Below are 19,283 nucleotides of genomic sequence, written 5' to 3'. Positions count from 1 at the left end.
ATTGATGGAAGGTGAAATTCCGGACATTTGAGCTATTTTCAAAAATACCCCCGGACGCAGATTTCTGTCAGATTTTCAGATTTCTCCCGTTTCTTCTACATTTCAGACACTATTATATCGGTTTCCGTAACTTTTTTTTTTTTTTCATTCAGTTCAGCTGGCTTGTGTCAGGCACGTCATCAGCCCGCGATAATTCTGAATTTCTGTTGTAGTTACCACCAAGGATGAGAGACATACACGTCTCTCATCCTTGTTTACCACGTTGCGCGAGCCGTGAGCGAGGCAATACCTCTATTACCTCTTACCCAAGCCATGAACCGATTACAAAAAATAGTGTACGCCCTGTACAGTGACGAGCGAGGAAACTGTACACTTTTTTTTATATATATTTGTCTACTTATTTCTTTAATTTATTTATTTTATCCTCACTCAGACATTCCCACCGCAATCTTTTCCACACTATCGCGGTTTCTTCTTCTTTCTATCGTATTCACACACTCCCAGACACTCTTCCACAACTCCTAATGGACTCAAAAATCATACCTGAAACATGAAAAGCACTTACTTTTGCTAAAATGTCAAGGCAGGCATTGTGTGCGTGTGGTATTAGTGTGTTGGATAACGCGCGCGCGCGTTGTCTATTTCCACCAGTCATCCTCATCCATAAATTTATCTAATCTTCTTTTAAAGCTCTCTAATGACGCAGCACTTCCAACCTTACTGTAGAGCGTTTCATTCATCAACCACTCTATTTGAGATTAACCACTACTCTAATTTTGCTAACTGTATCCCTTCCCTCCTCCCGCAGATTCACTGCACAAGGCTCTTACATTCTTTTGCCCCTATTCTGTCCACCTCCCTAATGCAAGAATTAACCAGTATTCTCAATCTTTCATCCCTATTTTGTCCATTTCCCTAATCCAAGAGCTAACCAGTATTCTCAGCCATTCATTCCTCTCACAAAATGTAGAATGAAACAAATATCAGACATATTAATCTTTTTATTTCTATACACGCAGTGAATGAAGTAAAAAGATTAGGTACTAACAATAAAATGTCTCAGGTATCATCAAATGCCAAAAGGTGTTGTTACCCTGGGAGTGAGTTACCCTGGGGGAGAAAAGTGTTACCCTGGAATGAAAGAAAGTATATTACTGCATGGAGGAATGCTGTGTTACTAAATGGGAGAGAGAAAGGTCTCATGTGAGGAGAGAGAGTGTTACTTTTCAGGGAGAAAGAAAAAAGCTACATAAAATTAGGATAAATTGGGAGACAGTTACCAGTATTCTGGGGTAGATAAAGTGCTTTTCTGAGAGATGTGTTGCTGTGTGGCAGGCGGTATTACTTATGTGGTATCATGGTATTGTGTTATCTTGGTGGGAAGAGTGTAAACAAGAGGTGCAAGCAGCCATAGGAATAACAGACTGTCACATTAGGAAGAACAAGAGAAAGAGTTTGTTATCTTGGAGGGAAGAGTATGAAGAGAATAAAGCAAGTTCTTTTGGAAATGAGGAAGTGTTATATTATAAAGAATGAGGAAGAGAACAAGAGACATTATGATTGAGAGAGAGAGAGAGAGAGAGAGAGAGAGAGAGAGAGAGAGAGAGAGAGAGAGAGAGAGAGAGAGAGAGAGAGAGAGAGAGAGAGAGAGAGAGAGAGAGAGAGAGAGAGAGAGAGAGCACCTTGGCATCATTACAAAATAAAAACCCAATCTGTCTCCTGGGACACTCAAGACCTGCAATAACTGTGCTGAACAACAATATAAATATACCTATGGAATGCCTATAGACTTAGAGCAATAGAATATAGTGAATCACTCCTCACATAACATCCTGACAACAGCTTATACAAACCCTACACATATTGGTTATTATACAGAGGGGGCAACAACAGACACCGCAGGGTTCAGTTTTAACAGGGGATATGAGACTAGTTCTTTTGTGTGTGGGAGAAACATTAAGAAAAATAACTGAGTGAAAAAGAAAAGGGAAAAAAATGATCTCTCCCTTCATATCATTCACTCTGATGCAGAAGACTTACATGTTTTTTGAGGTTGTTTGGAAGAAAGATCAGTGAAAGAGACATGTTTGGTAATGAGAGGAATGTAAAGTGGAAAAGGAGTACAGAATCAGAAGGGAAATATGGAAATGTCTCTCCCTTTTTGATCTCAAGTATGATGGGAAAGATTCTTTGGGAAGCTGGAGGAAAGGAAAGAAAATACCAGTAGAAGTGACATACATCATTCAAGAGTGAGAAGAAATAGTATAAAGAAGAATGTAGAATTTGAAGAGGAAAGTAGTCTGACAGGAAAGACTTTTGGGAGACTGGCAGAAAGGAGAAAAATACCAGTAAAAGAAACATCCCCTCTTCATTGCAGGAAAGAAGACAAAGTGAAAAAGAAAGTAAATTTGGAGATGCGAAGCAGAATGTCTCTCCCTTGATAACTTTGCTCTGAAGGGGGAAGATTTTAAAGGAGGCGGCTGGAAGGGATACTTTCTTCTATAAACTGGCTCAGGAAGACTCAGCCATTGCCTCACTGACACACACCAACACACAACACAGACTAAGGAAAGCTTTGCATCTTCCCTTTCACTATACACTTTGAAATTCTTCCCCTGTAAGGACTGAGTTTCTACATATTGAGACCAGAACAACAACAATTTTTAAAAAAGGTATTTACAAAAGGTTTAGGGTGTAGGAAGAGGTTCAAACCCACTTCAGAACTGAAAAATAAATATACTATATATATGCATGTATATCACGACCAGGGCCAACTGCCACCATACACACTATAATAGTTAAATACAAAATAGTATGGCAGGAAAATATCTTATCTTCATCAACTATATGTAACTTAAGTAGTAGTAGTAGTAGTAGTAGTAGTAGTAGTAATAGTAGTAGTAGTAGTAGTAGTAGTAGTAGTAGTAGTAGTAGTAGTAGTAGTAGTAGTAGAAGTTGTAGTAGTGGTGGTGGTGGTGGTGGTGGTAGTTGCATTAATAGTAGTAGAGGAAATAGTAGTAGTAGTAGTAGTTGTAGTGATAGTAAGAATAAGAGAGACAACAGGAAAACAACACGGCATCATGAGAGTAAAAACAAAACTTGTAAAACATTTTTATAGCAATGCAATTGTTGACTGCAGGAGAAAAGAGGTAGAGGAGGTATTTAAATTTTCACTAGACCAGACAGAAAACTTTAATGGTCATGGCAGAATTAATACTGAGAGAAAAACAAGTGAACAAACAAATACACAAAGGAATAAGGAGGAGGAGGAAAAGGAGGAGGAGAAAGAGGAACAGGAAGAGGAGATGAAGGAATAGGAAACCCAAAGTACACATAGTTCAAACATCTTTCTCGCTCTCACTCAAAGCACACCTCAGGCTGCTTCTTCCCCAGAGACTAAAGAAATATCAGAAGCTTCTCCTCTCCTCTCTAGCTTCCACAATCTGAGGAGACTTTGCATGTAAACACTGAACACTCCTCGGGTCATCACCTACTTTTTCATCCTTAGTGGGGACACTAAACTATTTTTGTCTACTGGTGTTTATTGGAGCCTCTGTGTTTTCCCCAAAGATATTAATGCTTCTGTCATTAGTATTATGGTTCATGATTCATCCTGTTCAGTTTGGAAAGTCTAGTAGGATATGTAACTGATGGAGAAGTAGTAGCCTGATAGAGGAAGCTGTTGATTCTTTAACTTGTATGAGCATCACAAAGAGGTCAGTCTTTTATCAAGTGGGCAACTGTCATACTACTATAAGCATCTTGTTGGAATAATCCTGTCTTATATCTACATGTATATGGATAGTATTTCTCACAGTAATATATCCACAAACTCTCCTTGCAATTGGTTATATTTTGTATTTCTCTTCACACTCATTGGGCAATATTCCTCAAGTTCTGGGGAAGAGGAGAGCTCGGGGTTTTCCTCAGGCACTAACCCAACCCATGTCCTGTGGGTGTCCTGAATATGTGAATGGTACAGAAGGACTCAACATCTACATACTCTACATTACAAAATCCTCTGGACGACAGCCAACTCAGGTGTGGCTGTGTGTCGCTGCCCCACACAGTAGTTAGGGTGCCCTGAAGAAGAAGAGGAGGGGCAGCAGGAGAGAGTGAAGGACAGGAGAGGAGGGTTTGAGGAGGGAAGCATCAGCAGTAGAGCTACATTCTAAGTCTGTCTTGAGGGCCTCCATGATGGACTTCTTCTTGTTGCTGCAGGGTGTCTCCCTCAGGCGCTGTACGGTGTCCTGGCAGCGCAGGTACTCCTCCAGGTGCCCTCGGTCCACACACACTGACTGACGCCACTTCTTCAGCCATGGCTCAATCCACCTGCAGGAGAAACAGCCAAGTGAAGGAGGATGCTTTTTGCTCCTGTTGCTGCTATACTTGTTTATTCTCTTCTTCCTTATTCTTTCACCTCATCATCATATTTTCTCTTATTTACATTCAGGATAAAAGAAGATCAAATTGTGCACCATAAATAAATTGCTCATGAATTTAATTTTGAATCATAGTGGAAAAGATACTAACACAGATCACAGAAATATTAAAAACAACCTTAAATAACAAAACAATTAGATAAATATGAATCATGTCAATTTAGGAAGTGAATAAGCTACTGTATATACTATTCATTGATTAATAAACATATATATATATATATATATATATATATATATATATATATATATATACACACAAGTTTTCTTAAGCTTTTACATATCAAACCTAAGTAAATATTAGACAAATAAATCTTTTCACTCTCTAAACAAGTCACTCTCCCAGTCCTCCTACTACACCAGGACTCACCCAATGCCACAGTCACAGCTCCAGTCATTGTTGTGCATCCGCAGGTCTGTGAGGAAGACAGAGTTGGGAGTGCCAGGGTAGCCAGTGGTGGATGGCTCACCCAGCTTCTTCATGCTGTTGTTGACTGCGGCCACTGACACATACCTGAAGGAGAGTAATTAGAGTAGGGGTGATTTGGAGAATAAACTATTAGGGATAAAGTAATCAAGAAAGTGTATAGCAAATAGATGGCTTTGTAAGTTAAATGATGGAAAATTCAAATGTTTCAAGTGATGCAATAGAATCTAAGTTTATGATACTCTGCAGGAAAGGATGAAATTTACTTATCTATGTAGTATAACACAGGCTGTGTTTAAATGTTGCTGAGTGATGAAAAATTAAAGCATCTTAGGTGAAATGAAATGGAATTTTTAGCTTAGGAGACTCAAAATGCAAGTGCTAGAAAAGAAAGTTAATCAAAGTCTGAGAAAGTTATAAAAGAGTGTAGACTACAGCTATGCAAGGAATAAGGGCTGATGCCGGCCTGAGTCCATTTAACACAGGCTATTCAGACCAAGGGAGACTGGAGGGCAGACTCACTTGACACGACCCAGGTTCTTGAAGACATCCCGGGGCACCTCCTCCATCCTGGTGTGGTAGAAGGTCAGCTGCAGTTCCCTGGCCCTCAGTTCCTGTTAGGGGCAGATTTATTACCTTCACCAGGTGAATTTCTATGACTGACATCAAATATTTTTGTCCAACTATTTATTTGTTAATCTTTTTATCTTCCAGCTTCAGAGCACACCTAAAGTATTGTATCAAATATGGAATTCTACATTTCCTGCAGTATATTAATCAATTCAGATAATTGTCATTATTGTATATTACTTATTCCAACTTGATATCTTCTCCCAATAGTATATACCAGTATGGATGCTGGGGATATTGACAGAACAGAGACAGTTTGAAGAAAGTTTGAACAAAGTGAAGAGTTTGAGTGCAGGGATGCTGGTAGGAGAGGGAGAGTTTGGATGCTGGGACAGTAGAGGACTTCTGTACAGAAATGGGAAGTTTAGACAGAACAGAAAATGTTCAAGTGTTGGAGATGCTAGAAGAAAAGATGTAGGTTTCAGACTCACCTGGAGAGCTGTGGGGTTGATTTGACGCATGCGAGGCCCCATGAGTGTGATGTTGGTGAGGCGGTAAGGCAACTTGTACTTCAGGAGCTCCTTGCCAAGTGTTCCATCGACCTGAAAGTTTGAATTCACTCAGGCACACACAGGAAAACCACTGGAAAAGCACTATCATCTTAAAAGATTTAAACTCAAGTAACTAGGTTTTAATCTCACACATAAATAAACATTTTTCTAACAACTTGGAAAGATTAATCAGCAGGGCTATGCTCAAAGTAAGGAAACAATGCAAGGGAAGTCATCCTATGAGGAATGCAGGACTGACCTCAAGGTTGAGCTGCTGGAGTGAAGGCACATTATGGAGTGCCTTGGCTAGGTTGAACTTGGCAATGGTGGGATGTGTTGTTATGTAGAGGCGCTGCAGTGAGGGCATGGATGCCAGACACCCAGCCTGAGGGAACAAAATACATTACAACACTGAAAAACCCTAAGAACGGAGAAGGAACAGTGGTTGGGAAGAGAGTTAATCACAGGCTGAAAGAGTTATAAAAGAGTGCAGATTATGTGTAAGGAAAAATAGGCCAGATGCCCATCCTAAGGCAGGAGACACATTAAAAAGACATGAGTTGAAAAGGAACAATGGTGAGGAAGTTAATCATAAGATGAAAAAAAAAAAAAATGCTTAAGTGAATGATAACATGGAGAGAATAGAGGCTACATACCCAGTCTGAGATTGGAAAGATATAAGAGTGGTGATAAAGAACATAGTTGGAAAGTAAGGATAAGAAAGTCATGCAGGGAAAAGAAAGGAGACTATTGGGTATAAATATTGGTGGGGAGGTAAAGGGTGATGGAGTATAAATATTGTAAAAGGAAAAGAGGGGAATGAAAAAGGATGAGAAAAGTACTTGAAGAGTTAGGTGATAAATTAAGAGAGAGAAGGGAGGACACAAACAAATGTATACCAAATCAAGGAAAGGTAACGGAAATGAAGAAAAGTAAATGATATGAACAGGATAAAGACAAGGAGGTAGTAAAGGAAGAAACAGAGATCTGTATAAAATTATAATGATGGGAAAAGAGTTCATAGGTGTCTCTATGAATATTTGTCAAATTCTTATAGATTTTTCAAACACTAAAGATTTCCATTTTCTCTTCCTTCTTTGCTTTTCTGCCTTTCTTCCTTCTTCATTTCCCAATAGACTTAAGGAATTAATCAATATCTTTTGTCTATTCATGCAAGACCTAATTAATGCTCTCTCTCTCTCTCTCTCTCTCTCTCTCTCTCTCTCTCTCTCTCTCTCTCTCTCTCTCTCTCTCTCTCTCTCTCTCTCTCTCTCTCTATCTCTCTCTCTCTCTCTCTCACCTCAAAGCCTTGCAGAGGGAAGTCACGGATGTCCAGAACCTCCAGCCTCTCCAGCCCCATGAAGGAGTCATTGGTGAGGGAGCGGATGGGGTTCTTCTGCATGTACAGCTCTCTGAGGCGGGGAAGCATCTGCCAAGCACTGTTTGAGGGCACTGGGAGCTCATTGTAGGAGATGTCTAGGACCCTGAGAGAGAGGAAAGTGGGAATTAATAATGATACTTTTAATTTCCTTCTTTAGCTTTTTATGAATGGATATACTGAAGATAAGGGATGATAGCAGGGATGAGAGTTGGACAGAAAGGTAGTAAATTTTCTGGTATGGAAAGAAGGATGAGGAGGGATCCTATTCCTGGTTGCTAAATAATAATAAGGAAAAGTTGCAATAAGTGGTACAACTCAATGTTAGCTGCTGTGGTGATAGGGATGACAGGAGAATAAAAAGGTAATATGATTTCTATTATGGGAGGAAGAGAAATGAAAAGTGATTCTATTTCTGATTGTTAGATAATGACAATGAGAGGAAACAATAAGTGATGGAAATGTATGTGTGCAGGAGTAGATTAAAGATATATGAAGAGAAAAAAGTAGATGTATGAGCATGCATATTACTTTGTAGATAAAAGAAGGTAAATAGTGATTGATTAGTAGGAAAATGGAATGACAAGGCTAGCACAAAAGAGAGAAGAAAGATCACAAGTTCAAAATTAGGAAAAAAATGTGTTAAGAAGCAAAACAAGACATCACAAAAAAAACTGGAAGGAGAGACAATGAAGTAAACAAAGAACCAGAAGCAAAGGTCATCAAATTAAAGATCTTAAAAAGAATTCACTGGAAGAAAGTTACCTGATGGAGGTGAGATTTGCCATGGTGATGGAGGGCAGGAAAGAGATGATGTTATGGGAGACATTGAGGTACATGAGCCGGGGAAGGTCAAAGTCTGGCACAGCACTGAGTGAGGTGTTGGCCACACTGAGGTTCATGAGGGAGTCCTGCAGTCCATCAAAGGTGTAGCTCTGGAGATCCTGCAAGTAGTGAGGTAGATTAGAGTGTTATATTAGGAGGATTAAAGGAAGTAGAGCATCAATGGAAAGAAGAATATGAAGATAAAGGATTAGAGCGTAAGATTAGGAAGATTAGAGGAAGTAGAGCATCAGTGGAAAGAAGTATGAGAAGATAAAGGATTAGAGTGTTATATTAGGAGGATTAAAGGAAGTACAACATCAGTAGAAAGAGGAATGCATAGATAAAGGATTAGAATGTAAGATTAGGAAGATTAGAGGAAGTAGAGTGTTAATGGAGATGAGAATGTGAAGATAAAGGATTAGAAAGTAAGATTAGGAAGGTTAGAGGAAGTAAAGTGTCAAAGTAGAGGAGAATGAGAAGGTAAAGGATTAGACTACAAAAATAGAGTGGTTAGAGGATCAATGAGTAGGTTAGTGTAAAAAGACTAAGAAGATTAGATTCAGTAGAAGATGAATGGATAGGAAAATCAGAAGATAAAGCATTAGCAGAAAAGATAAAGAAGATTAGAACTAGTATATCATTGTTGAGAAAACAATGAGAATATAGCCACAAAAAATAATGAGGAAAGACTCAGTTGTGGATTAAAATATAAAGATTAAAAAGATTGGAGAAAGCAGAACTCTTGTGGAAAAAAAAAACATAACAAAGAGAAAAGTAAGGATAAACAAGAGACAAAGACATCATACCTTAACTGGATTATGGGAGACATCAAGAACCAGAAGATGCCAAGTGCCACGGAAGGAGCGGGACTCAATGGTCTTGATGTGGTTGTGGGAGACGTCAAGGGACACCAGGTTGTCAAAGCGGCCCATCATTGCATCAGTGAGGGAGTCGATCTCATTGTACGCCACATCGATGACGCGGATGGAGTCAGCACATCTCTCCAGGCTGGAATCCGGGAATTTGGAGAAGCGGTTGTTGCGTGCATGGAAAATTTCTAACGGTGAAGCCTTGAAGAGTCCATCGGGAATGCCTCGGAGCTCATTGAAGGAAACATCGAAGTGGCGGAGACGATTGTGGTTCTCAAACAGCGAGGGAGGGAGGTCAGCAAGATTATTGTGGCGGAAGTTGACATAGTGGAGGCGGCGCGTCTCTCTGAATGCCTCATGATCAATCTCATTAATAATATTATGGGAGAAATCAAGAAGCTGCAATTGAGGGAAGTTGGAGAACACACTGGCACTGATATTCCTGAGGTTGTTGTGATGGAACCAGAGGTGGATGATGGATGAGCGGACAGACTCAAAGTAGTCACGGGAGATCCAAGAGATGTTGTTGTGGCTGAAGTCAATCATCTTAATACTGGCGTAGGAATTCCACATGGACCCGTTAAGCTTGAGGAAGGGAATGCGGTTGTGGCTGGCATCAATGGTGAGGGTGGTGAGTGTCCCTACCTGATCAAAGGCATCCAGGTTTAAATTCTCCATCTCATTGAAGGACAGATCTAGATAGCGCAGTTTTGGCATATTCTGGAATGCCTCATAGCCCAGCGTACGGATGTTATTTCCCTCCAGGTCCAGGTGTTCCAGTTTCTCCAGGTTTGAGAATCCAGACCTCTCGATGTTGGTGATCTGGTTGTCATCAAGGTACAAATACTTGAGGTTCTTGTAATCGTGGAAAGTAGTGGGCTCGATCTTGGTGATGGAGTTGAAGGAGAGCTGGATGGACTCAAGGTAGGGATGGTAGTTGCCCTGGAAGTGGTTGCGAGTCAGGCGGTCAATCTTATTGTCCTGCATGTTGAGGGTCCGTAGTCTGCGCATGTACCGGAAGCATTCCCCACTGACCGTGGTGAGGGCATTGTTACTCAGGTCCAGCTCACGCAGGTTAATGAGGTACTGCATGGGTTGAGGAGGAAGCTGACTCATGGACAGGCCAGAGCTCAGTCGCAGCTCCTCAAGGCCACCGCCAATGTTAGCAAATGCCTCGTTGTCAATAGAACTAATCCTGTTGTTGGAGAGGTCCAGAATCTTTACTCCAGGGACATGTTCAAAGGCATTGGCAGACACTCCAGTGATGCCATTCTTCATAAGGTAGAGCTTCTCCACAGCTGGGCCGAAGCCCTTGAAGTCTTTCTTAGAGAGCGAGGTGTCTGGGAGGGTGCTGAGGCCAAGGGTGCGCACGTTACGCATCTCTTTCAGTTTGTCCATAGGAATTGAGCCCATGTTGTCTCCTAGGAGGTTGAGGTACTGCAGGGTATAGCGGAAGCCATTGAAGGCCTCAGTTGGGTCCAAAGACAGCTTGTTGTTGCTGATGGAGAGTGAACGCAGTGACTCCAGGTGGTCGATGGCCTGGGCAGGGATGAAGGAGAGGTTGTTGTAGCTGAGGTCCAGTGTCTGCAGGGTGGACTCCAGGCCACGGAAGGCATTGTCAGTAATGCTCCACAAGTCAGAGTCATGCAGGTAAAGCTCCTTGATCTTGGCATCCTTGAAGGCATCGTCGCTGATGTGAGTGAGCGGGTTGCCTCTCAGTGATGTGCGGTTGACGGTCCCAAAGTTCTGGAAGGCATATGGTGGCAGCATCTCAATCTGGTTGAAGTCCAGGACAAGGGTATCCATAGAGACTGAGCTGGTATAGAGCACATCAAAGATGAGGGTGATGCGGTTCCTGGCCAGGTTGAGTGTCTGCAGGTTGGGCACAGCTGAGATGGCCTTGAAGGGGATGTTGGTCAGCAGGTTGTTGGCCAGGTTGATGTGGGCCAGCTGGTTGGAGACACCCTGGGGAGGGGAAAGGAGAAGTTTGTCTCAATGGAAGGTCAATAGGAATATAAAGACATCAACATCTCCCAGGTCTCTTTTTCTTTTATTCTATTTATTATGTATGAAGGATGCTGGCCAAGAACTATTAAAAAAGCTATCTTAATTGTTACTTTCTTAAAAAAAAAACAGTTCTTGCACTCAATGAAACTTCTAAATATCATTAAACTTCCTGGACCTCATCAAGTGCTCTCAGCTGCCTATGAATGATCTTAAGAACACTGCTGAGCTCTTAACTAAACCCTGGAAAATTCTACTCTCAAACATTCTTAATCTGAATCCTCAAACATCAGTCTCTCAAACAGTTATTGAGTTCCCCTTGAAGTCATCCCTAGCACTGCATTTGTTACCTATTGGTACACACTGTCTCACCTGGAAAGCCTGGGCGTTGATGGTGAGAATGTTGTTGCCTCTCAGGTTCAGAGTGCGAAGGTTGTCCAGGGTGCGAAAGATGCCCTCTGGGATCAGCGTGAGGGAGTTCTCAGCCAACACAAGTGTCTGCAGGGAAGTCTCATAGCCCTGGAAGTCCTCCAATGTCAGGTCTGAGATGAAGTTACCTGAAAAAAGAAAAAAAAAAGATGATTTAAGTACGTACAGTAATTTGAGGTAGTGGATAGTCAGATGAAACTGAGATGAATAATAGAAGGAAGGCAAGTTAAGTTTCATGAAGTGGAGAACTGAGTCAACTGAAGTTAATAATGAGTGAATAGCTGCGTAATTATTAAGGTGATTCATAGAAGGAGAAATAATCAACTTATCTGAAGAAGAGAATAGTGTCAGATCTGAAGTAAAGATAGAGAGTTACTCATAAAAAGGTGATTCAAGTACATGGACAAATTTATACACGGGACAGAACAGTCACACGTGAAGGATGGCACAATATAAAAATACATGAAGAGCAACAATAAACCTTCCTGGAACATAAAATAAAGTTCCGTTATTGAAGGTTTTGATGTGGGATTACTTTTTCATTTATTTCCTTATTCCATGAAATTGCTTTCCTTTGAACTTTTCACAACTGCACTGAAGGCACACTTGCTGGGAAAGGAACCCAGCCACCTGTAGCAATTTTCTCGAGTAATGCACCAGGATTATTTTTCAATACGGAGCATATGACTGGAAGAAAAGACCAAGAAATGAGAAAAAAGACTAAAGAAATAGAATAAAAAAATAAAAAAATAAGTAAATAGATAAATAAATAGATAAATAAATGAATAAATAAATAGTGAAGACTACTGGGGTTTCCATTGTGGCAGTAATGCGTCAAATGAACAGTTCTATTACTATATACACAGAGCATAATTTTACTCGGTGATGTATAGACAGTAAGAGTAATGTCGCTGATAATGGTAGTGATGGTGGTGGAAATACGTGATATATCTTGCCAACTGCTGTATCTGACATTTAACATTTTTTTCTCTTCCATCCTCCCACCCTCCATGTTACCTACGCCGTTTTGATAGTGAAGGCGCGCGTCTCTCTCTCTCTCTCTCTCTCTCTCTCTCTCTCTCTCTCTCTCTCCTTATCTACCCAGTCCTCCCCCACCCTCTTTTCCAGCACGTTCCAGTGATAGTTGACACACGTGATTGGAATTCGTAAAACTGTATTCTTTTGTTATTATTTTGCACTTGGTAACCTCCTTTCCTCTCTCTCTCTCTCTCTCTCTCTCTCTCTCTCTCTCTCTCTCTCTCTCTCTCTCTCTCTCTCTCTCTCTCTATTAGTATTTTCAAGCATTTAATCGATTCTCAACCACTTATACGCAATACTGAATGTTATTAAGGTTTTCAAGGATGTTTTTATGATGCTGTTGAAAGTTTAACAAAGATTCTGGATTAACACTAAAAACACTCATAAAACCCGACTGATTATCTGTGGCCTTAGAAATACTCCTTGCAAGAAGCCAAATGATTCAAAACACGGACTCTCTCTCTCTCTCTCTCTCTCTCTCTCTCTCTCTCTCTCTCTCTCTCTCTCTCTCTCTCTCTCTCTCTCTCTCTCTCTCTCTCCCTGTGACAAGTGACGGACGGATCTGTGACGCTGCAGGAGACAGGGTGCGGCCTCTGAGTCAGTCAGGTTGCTGCGGGAGTCTCACTGTGACAGTCTTGATTACTGAATAAGAAATGTTTGCTCTTGAGTATTCTCGTGAGATTATGTTCTTTTCTCTTTCCTTTCTCTCTTTTTTTTCATATTTCGTTCTTTTGCGATCTTTGGATGTATGGTTATCTGATTCTTTTTTTAATTTATTTGTTACTGGGAATATAGATTTGAGTGTTTTTTTCTCTCGTTCTTTTTTTTCCAGTTCTTTAGCGGTTTTTGGGTTTATGATGTTTTTTTTTTATGGTTTTCGTTGTTATTTTCAGTATTTCTACTTTTAATTATGCTGCTACAACAACAACAACAACAACAACAACAACAACAACAACAACAACAACAACAACAACAACAACAACAACAACAACAACTACTACTACTACTACTACTACTACTACTACTACTACTACTACTACTACTACGACTACTACTACGTCTACCAAAGATTATGGAAAAGGTTCTTCGTTGTACCTTCTACTACTACTACTACTACTACTATTACTACTACTACTACTACTACTACTAGTACTACTACTACTACGAAGAGAGTGACTGAAAATTATACCCACTTATATTCTTCCTTCTTTTTTGAGGTGAATTCAAAACGAAAAATGGACGGTTGGCCGCGAGGGAGGGAGGGACCGTTACGACTTTCCCAACGGTTTTCATTTTCAAAAATATAAAAAATGAGACGTTTTTATAAGTGATACCGGGAAGATGAAAAGAGGAGTGAGGTATTCTGAGGCTCGTACAAGGGCGAGAAGATGAGATAAAGGGGAGACAGGATAAAAGGAGCATAAAGAGATGGATAATGAGCGGGAGGGAGATAAGAGGGAAAGAGGATTAGAGGAAGACGAAAGAAGTAGATGAAGGGATAAAGGAAAGAAGAATAAGGATGAAAGAATGAAATGAATAAACAGTTGGAAAAATAAGAGAAGGATACAACAATGAGATGAGGGATTGGAGCAGAGAATTACGTAGGAGTGAATGCAAGGAGAAAGAAGATGGGAAGATAAAGAAGAAGGGGAAAAGAGCAAGAACGAACGAACGAACGAACGAACGAACGAGAGAGAGAGAGAGAGAGAGAGAGAGAGAGAGAGAGAGAGAGAGAGAGAGAGAGAGAGAGAGAGAGAGACTGAAGGGGATAATGAGGTGAAAAAAAGAGATGAAAGGGAAATGAGGGTAATGCCTTTGCTATGACCAGGTAAATCACGTTAATTACCGAGGCTGCACCTGTAGGAGGGACACCTGAAGAAGGAGGAGGAGGAGGAGGAGGATTATGAATGCGAGTGATGGGAAGGGGATGAAGGAGGGAGACAAGGATTAAGAAGAGGACCAGACGAGTGAGGTGAAAGTTAAAGCAAGATTTACGAAGTGCTAACATGGTAGATGGCTGCAGGGAAAGAGGAAGGTGAAAAGAGGAAAATTATGAGGAAAAGAGACAAGAGAAAGAATAGGAAGAGAAAAGAGGAAGAGGAAAAAAGGAAAATAATAAGGAAAAGAGGAAAGGGGGAGAAAAGGAGTATAGTGAAAGAGGAAAAGTAAAAAAGAAAATGATGAGGAAAAGGGGAAAGGAAGAGGACAGGAACTGAGAGAAAGAGGAACACAGGAACAGAGAAAGAGGAAAGAGGAAAAAGAAAAGAGAATACGGAAAAAGGAACAGGAAGAGAAAAGAGAGAAAAAAAGGAGAAGAAAGAAATAGGCAGAAAAAAAGAAAAAAAAACTGTGGATTGAGTATATGAAATAAGCTATGGTAGAAAAAAAAAAAAAAAAAAAAAAACTAAAAAGATGATTATATTTAGAATAGAATGAAGGGAGATGGCTGAGTGTAGCGACCTCATTAAGAAGGTGGGGAGACTGAAGACTGAGAACATAGGAGGGCGTCTGGGGAAGAAGATGAGGAGAGAGATATTTGAATTCAACTTAATAACTAAACTGAGAAGACTTATCGAGAACGCCTCATCACTGCCTCAAAAATGCACAAGTTGCTCAGTGGCTCTAGTTAATTCTCTCTTTGAACGAAAAAAGGAGACAAGGAGACCAGAAATCAACAGAATATTCACCATCAGTTCCTCATTACTACAAGAGTTAGTGAATAGCTTTAGTGAAGTCCTCCGTTTAAAAAGAAAAAGAGAAGGAGAGGCAAAGACGTGAACTAAACTAAAAATTCAAGAAAACGAGAGCTTAACTTGACATAATTAGATGGTAAAGTGAACATAGTGAACGAGTATCTGAGAACATTCATCCAGGAACACCTCATAAGTGCCAGAGAAACATATAGTTACTGAATGTGGAAAAAAAAAAAAATACATGGGGAGGCTTTAAATCAACAGAATGAGATAGGCAACTCCCTTCCTTCACACAGAACTGGAATATTTACTAATAGCTCCTCATTACAGCACAAGTTGGTGAATAGCTTTAGTGAAGTCCTCCGTTCAAAAAGAAAAGAGGAGAGAGAAAGACATGAACTAAACTAAAAACACAGAAAGAGGATAGCTAAACTTAACATAATGAGATGGTAAGGTGAACATAATGACGAGTATTTGAGAACATTTACCCAAGGACACCTCATAAGTACCAGATAAATATATAATGCTACTGACTGTGGAAGAAAAGAGGCAAGGAGATGTACCTACCAGAAAAAAAACAAAAAACAAATAAACAAACAAAAATACAAGAAGAGGCTTTAACTTCATAGAATGAGATCGTAAACTAAACATAATGAAAACTGTCTTAGAATATTTACCCAAGAGCACCTCGTAAGCACCAGAGAAATTCAAAGTTAACCAATATGGAATAAAAGAGAAGAATAACTTCCAAAAAGAGGATAGCTTAACTTGAAATAATGAGATGATAAACTTAACATATTGAAAACTAAGAACATTTACCAAAGAACACTCCATAGACTATCTCGGGAATGTGGAAGAATGAGGAAGAAAAGAGACCAAAACAAACAATACGTATGAGAAGAGCCAAGTAAGACCTAAAACTAAACTAAACTTAAGATAATCACAGAAATCAGCAGAATATTCATAACAAAAAACACCTCATTACTGATTCTGAAGCTCTAAGTTGCACAATAGCTATAGTTAACACCCCTCTGAAGAGCCGTACGTGTTCTTTATCCCGTGAAATGACAAGGTGCAGCCGAGTGACGCGGGGAAGAAGGTAACCAGCAGTGTGCAGGGAAGAGTTGGGCTGTTGGGTCGTACGGATTTAGACTAATTGCTCGCCTCTTCAGGGTAATTTGTATGGGAACATATAAAAATCAAAATAGAAGCAGGACCACGAGGATAATGAGATGATGATGATAATTACAAGAAGGGGAGCAAGAGGAGGAGGACGAACAAGAGGAGAAAGGTGGGAGTGATGTAAATGAGGAAGATAAGGAGGAGGAGGACGAAAAGGAGAAAGAGGGGGGAGAAGGGGAACGAAAATGGTGATGAGGAAAAGGAAAGGGAAAAGGAGAAAGTAAAGGAAATGAGGACGATGAAAAAAGGAGGAGAACCAAAAGGAAGAAGAGGAGGAAAATGAAAAGAATTATGAGGAAAAGGAAAGGAATGAGAAGGAACGGGAGGAAAAGAACAGGAGTGAAGCAAATGAGGAAAATAAGGAGGAAGGAAAGGAGAACAAAAAGGAGGAAGATAAAAAAAACGAAAGGACGATACGGAAGAGAAGGGGAACAAGAACGAAGAAGAGGAATAGGAGGAGGAGGGGAACGAAAGGTGAGAAAAGGTAGAGAAGGAAGGGAAAAAATAGAACGAAACATACGAGGAGAGGATGAAAGGAAGAAAAAGTTGAAGAGGAGGAGGAGGAGGAGGAAAAACAAACACATAACAAGCAATCAGCAACGTACCTTCCTTTAACCAATGAAATAGCAGGAAGTGGCTGTTCTTCATTCCTATTGGCTCTTGGGACCATGGCAAAAATGGCGTCTCCTTTTATGGTCAAAAGAGAACCCTGTGTCCCGGTCCTTGTAATGGTCCACCTCGCTAACACACACACACACACACACACACACACACACACACACACACACAAAGGGAATGGTTCATGTGTGTGTGTGTGTGTGTGTGTGTGTGTGTGTGTGTGTGCATTTAACCCTCATTTAATCAATAATGGATGAAATCAAAACACCATCAACGAAAAAAAAAAGAAAAAATATCAGAATAACATGAAAAAATAAGGAAAAGTGAAGAAAAAGCAAAGATTCCACACTAAGTAATCAATCCCTTACGAACGACTCTATAAAAAGGGGGAAAAATCCATTAATACGAAAAAAATACGAAAGAAAGGAAAAGAAAAGCAGATCATCCAGGCAAAAGCACTCAGTAAGAAGAGGAAGGAGAAAAGTAAAAGTTCACATCGAAAAACAAAATGGTCCCCTAATACAGAGCATTCTTAAAGTGAAACAAAGAAAAAGAAGGGAAAAAAATTGTAAGAAATCCAAAGAAATAAAAATGCACTCCCCAATTTCCCCAACAAGAATAATAAAACTAATCGTAGAAAACCATCTTTGGAATTTATCAAAACCAAAAAGACTTATAAAAAAAAAGAAGAAAGGAAAAAAGAAGTAAGGAAAAAAGACAAAAAACTCGGATTCCTTAGTAAAAACATAATACCTGAGAAGAAGAAGAAAAAGAAGAAGTCGAAGAAGAAAAAAGAAAAAAAAAAAATCAAACCTAATATAAACATTCAAAACAAATCAGCGTAACAAGATCATGATCGTCACTAATACGAAGCAAAGGAGGTGATGGATTGGTGGAGGAGCGGCGTGACGTCAGCGGGGCCTCAGCCAATGGTCGGGGCTAAACACTCGCCTCCTGGAGTGAGACAGATGAAGGCTGTGATGGGAGCAAAAGGGCCTCTGGGAATACATGAATACCAAGGCCGCCCGTGAAATAAATGACTTTTCCCTCCTTCCCCTTTTCCTCTTCTCTCTCTCTCTCTCTCTCTCTCTCTCTCTCTCTCTCTCTCTCTCTCTCTCTAGTTCCTATTTTATTTTTTTCTATTTCCTGAATTTATTTGACTGTTTTCTCCTTATTTATCACTTATTTTCCATTTTCTTTTCTTTTTAAGTTTAGATTTCATCTCCTTTTCTTTTGACCTACATTTCCTTCTCTCTTCCCTATACAGTGAATTTCTTTCTTCCTTCTTCTTTCTTCTCGTATTTTCCATTTTTTGGATTGTAAAATTCCACAAGTCTCTCTCTCTCTCTCTCTCTCTCTCTCTCTCTCTCTCTCTCTCTCTCTCTCTCTCTCTCTCTCTTTCTCTCTCTCTCTCTCTCTCTATTGCTTCCTATCTCTCTCTTCTTTTACTCTCCCCCTCCTTCCTGCCTCTATGCATTCATTTATCCTTCACTCCCTTTCCCCTTTCCCTTCCTCCCTTTCCTTCCTTCCCTCGCTTCCTCCCTTCTTCCTTTAACAAGATTCCTTTGCTACGATGAAGAAGCGACTTGCATATTGATTTCTATCGATATATTTTGATTTGTGATTTACTCTCTCTCTCTCTCTCTCTCTCTCTCTCTCTCTCTCTCTCTCTCTGTGGCAAGTTTGGGGACGGAATCAACTTTTCAAAAACTAATTATTTATCTCTTCACTTTATACAACAACTTCCCTAAACTAATGTCGAAAAATTAATCCCGAAATGCAACGATGTATCATTTTCATAATTCAGTTTTGCTTACTTGGGGACGAGCTTGAGAGAAAGAAATTGTGCTGAGACGCTGCTCCGGTTCCTGGTTCTTCCTCATTTTAGGTTATTATATTTTTCGTTTTCTTTTTTTTCCTTATTCTTTGTAGTCTTTTTGATATTTCTCTTTTTTTTTTTGTCGTTATGTACTGTATTCTTAATGTTTTTCTTATCTTTCTTTTTGTATGTCTGTTTTTTTTTTTGTTGTTATGTTCTTCGTGTCCTTTTTCCCTTTATTCTTCTTGGTTTTTCTTTTTATATTTCTCTTTTTTTGTTATGTACTGTATTCTTTATCTTTTTCTTATCTTTCTCTTTGTGTGTCTTCTTGCTCTTGTCCTTTTCTCGAGTTTTTTCTGCTTCGTCTTTTTTATTAAATGGTGAAAGAGATTGTGATGCGTATATTTGCTATTCGCGTCAATTTATACGTATTCTTAT

At 39.9% G+C, this 19,283-nt stretch overlaps 1 protein-coding gene across 1 annotated transcript in view; it reads right to left on the bottom strand.

Moving 5' to 3' along the window:
* Window positions 1–986: 986 nt before the first annotated feature.
* LOC135113513 (chaoptin-like) overlaps window positions 987–19,283 on the bottom strand; it is a 34,256-nt gene continuing 15,959 nt past the window's right edge. The window contains exons 7-15 of the mRNA XM_064028752.1: window positions 11,439–11,623; window positions 9,000–11,027; window positions 8,134–8,312; window positions 7,291–7,474; window positions 6,250–6,375; window positions 5,931–6,041; window positions 5,392–5,483; window positions 4,813–4,956; window positions 987–4,332 (exon numbers count right to left, since the gene is read on the bottom strand). Coding sequence (XP_063884822.1) covers window positions 4,074–4,332; window positions 4,813–4,956; window positions 5,392–5,483; window positions 5,931–6,041; window positions 6,250–6,375; window positions 7,291–7,474; window positions 8,134–8,312; window positions 9,000–11,027; window positions 11,439–11,623 — 3,308 coding nt within the window. The 3' untranslated portion in view covers window positions 987–4,073. The remainder of the gene's footprint in view (window positions 4,333–4,812; window positions 4,957–5,391; window positions 5,484–5,930; window positions 6,042–6,249; window positions 6,376–7,290; window positions 7,475–8,133; window positions 8,313–8,999; window positions 11,028–11,438; window positions 11,624–19,283) is intronic.

Source organism: Scylla paramamosain, chromosome 26 (assembly GCF_035594125.1).
Source record: "Scylla paramamosain isolate STU-SP2022 chromosome 26, ASM3559412v1, whole genome shotgun sequence".
NCBI classification, from domain to species: Eukaryota; Metazoa; Arthropoda; class Malacostraca; order Decapoda; family Portunidae; genus Scylla; species Scylla paramamosain.
The sequence above is the reverse complement of the archived record's forward strand: the minus strand, read 5'-3'. Positions and strand labels throughout refer to the sequence as shown.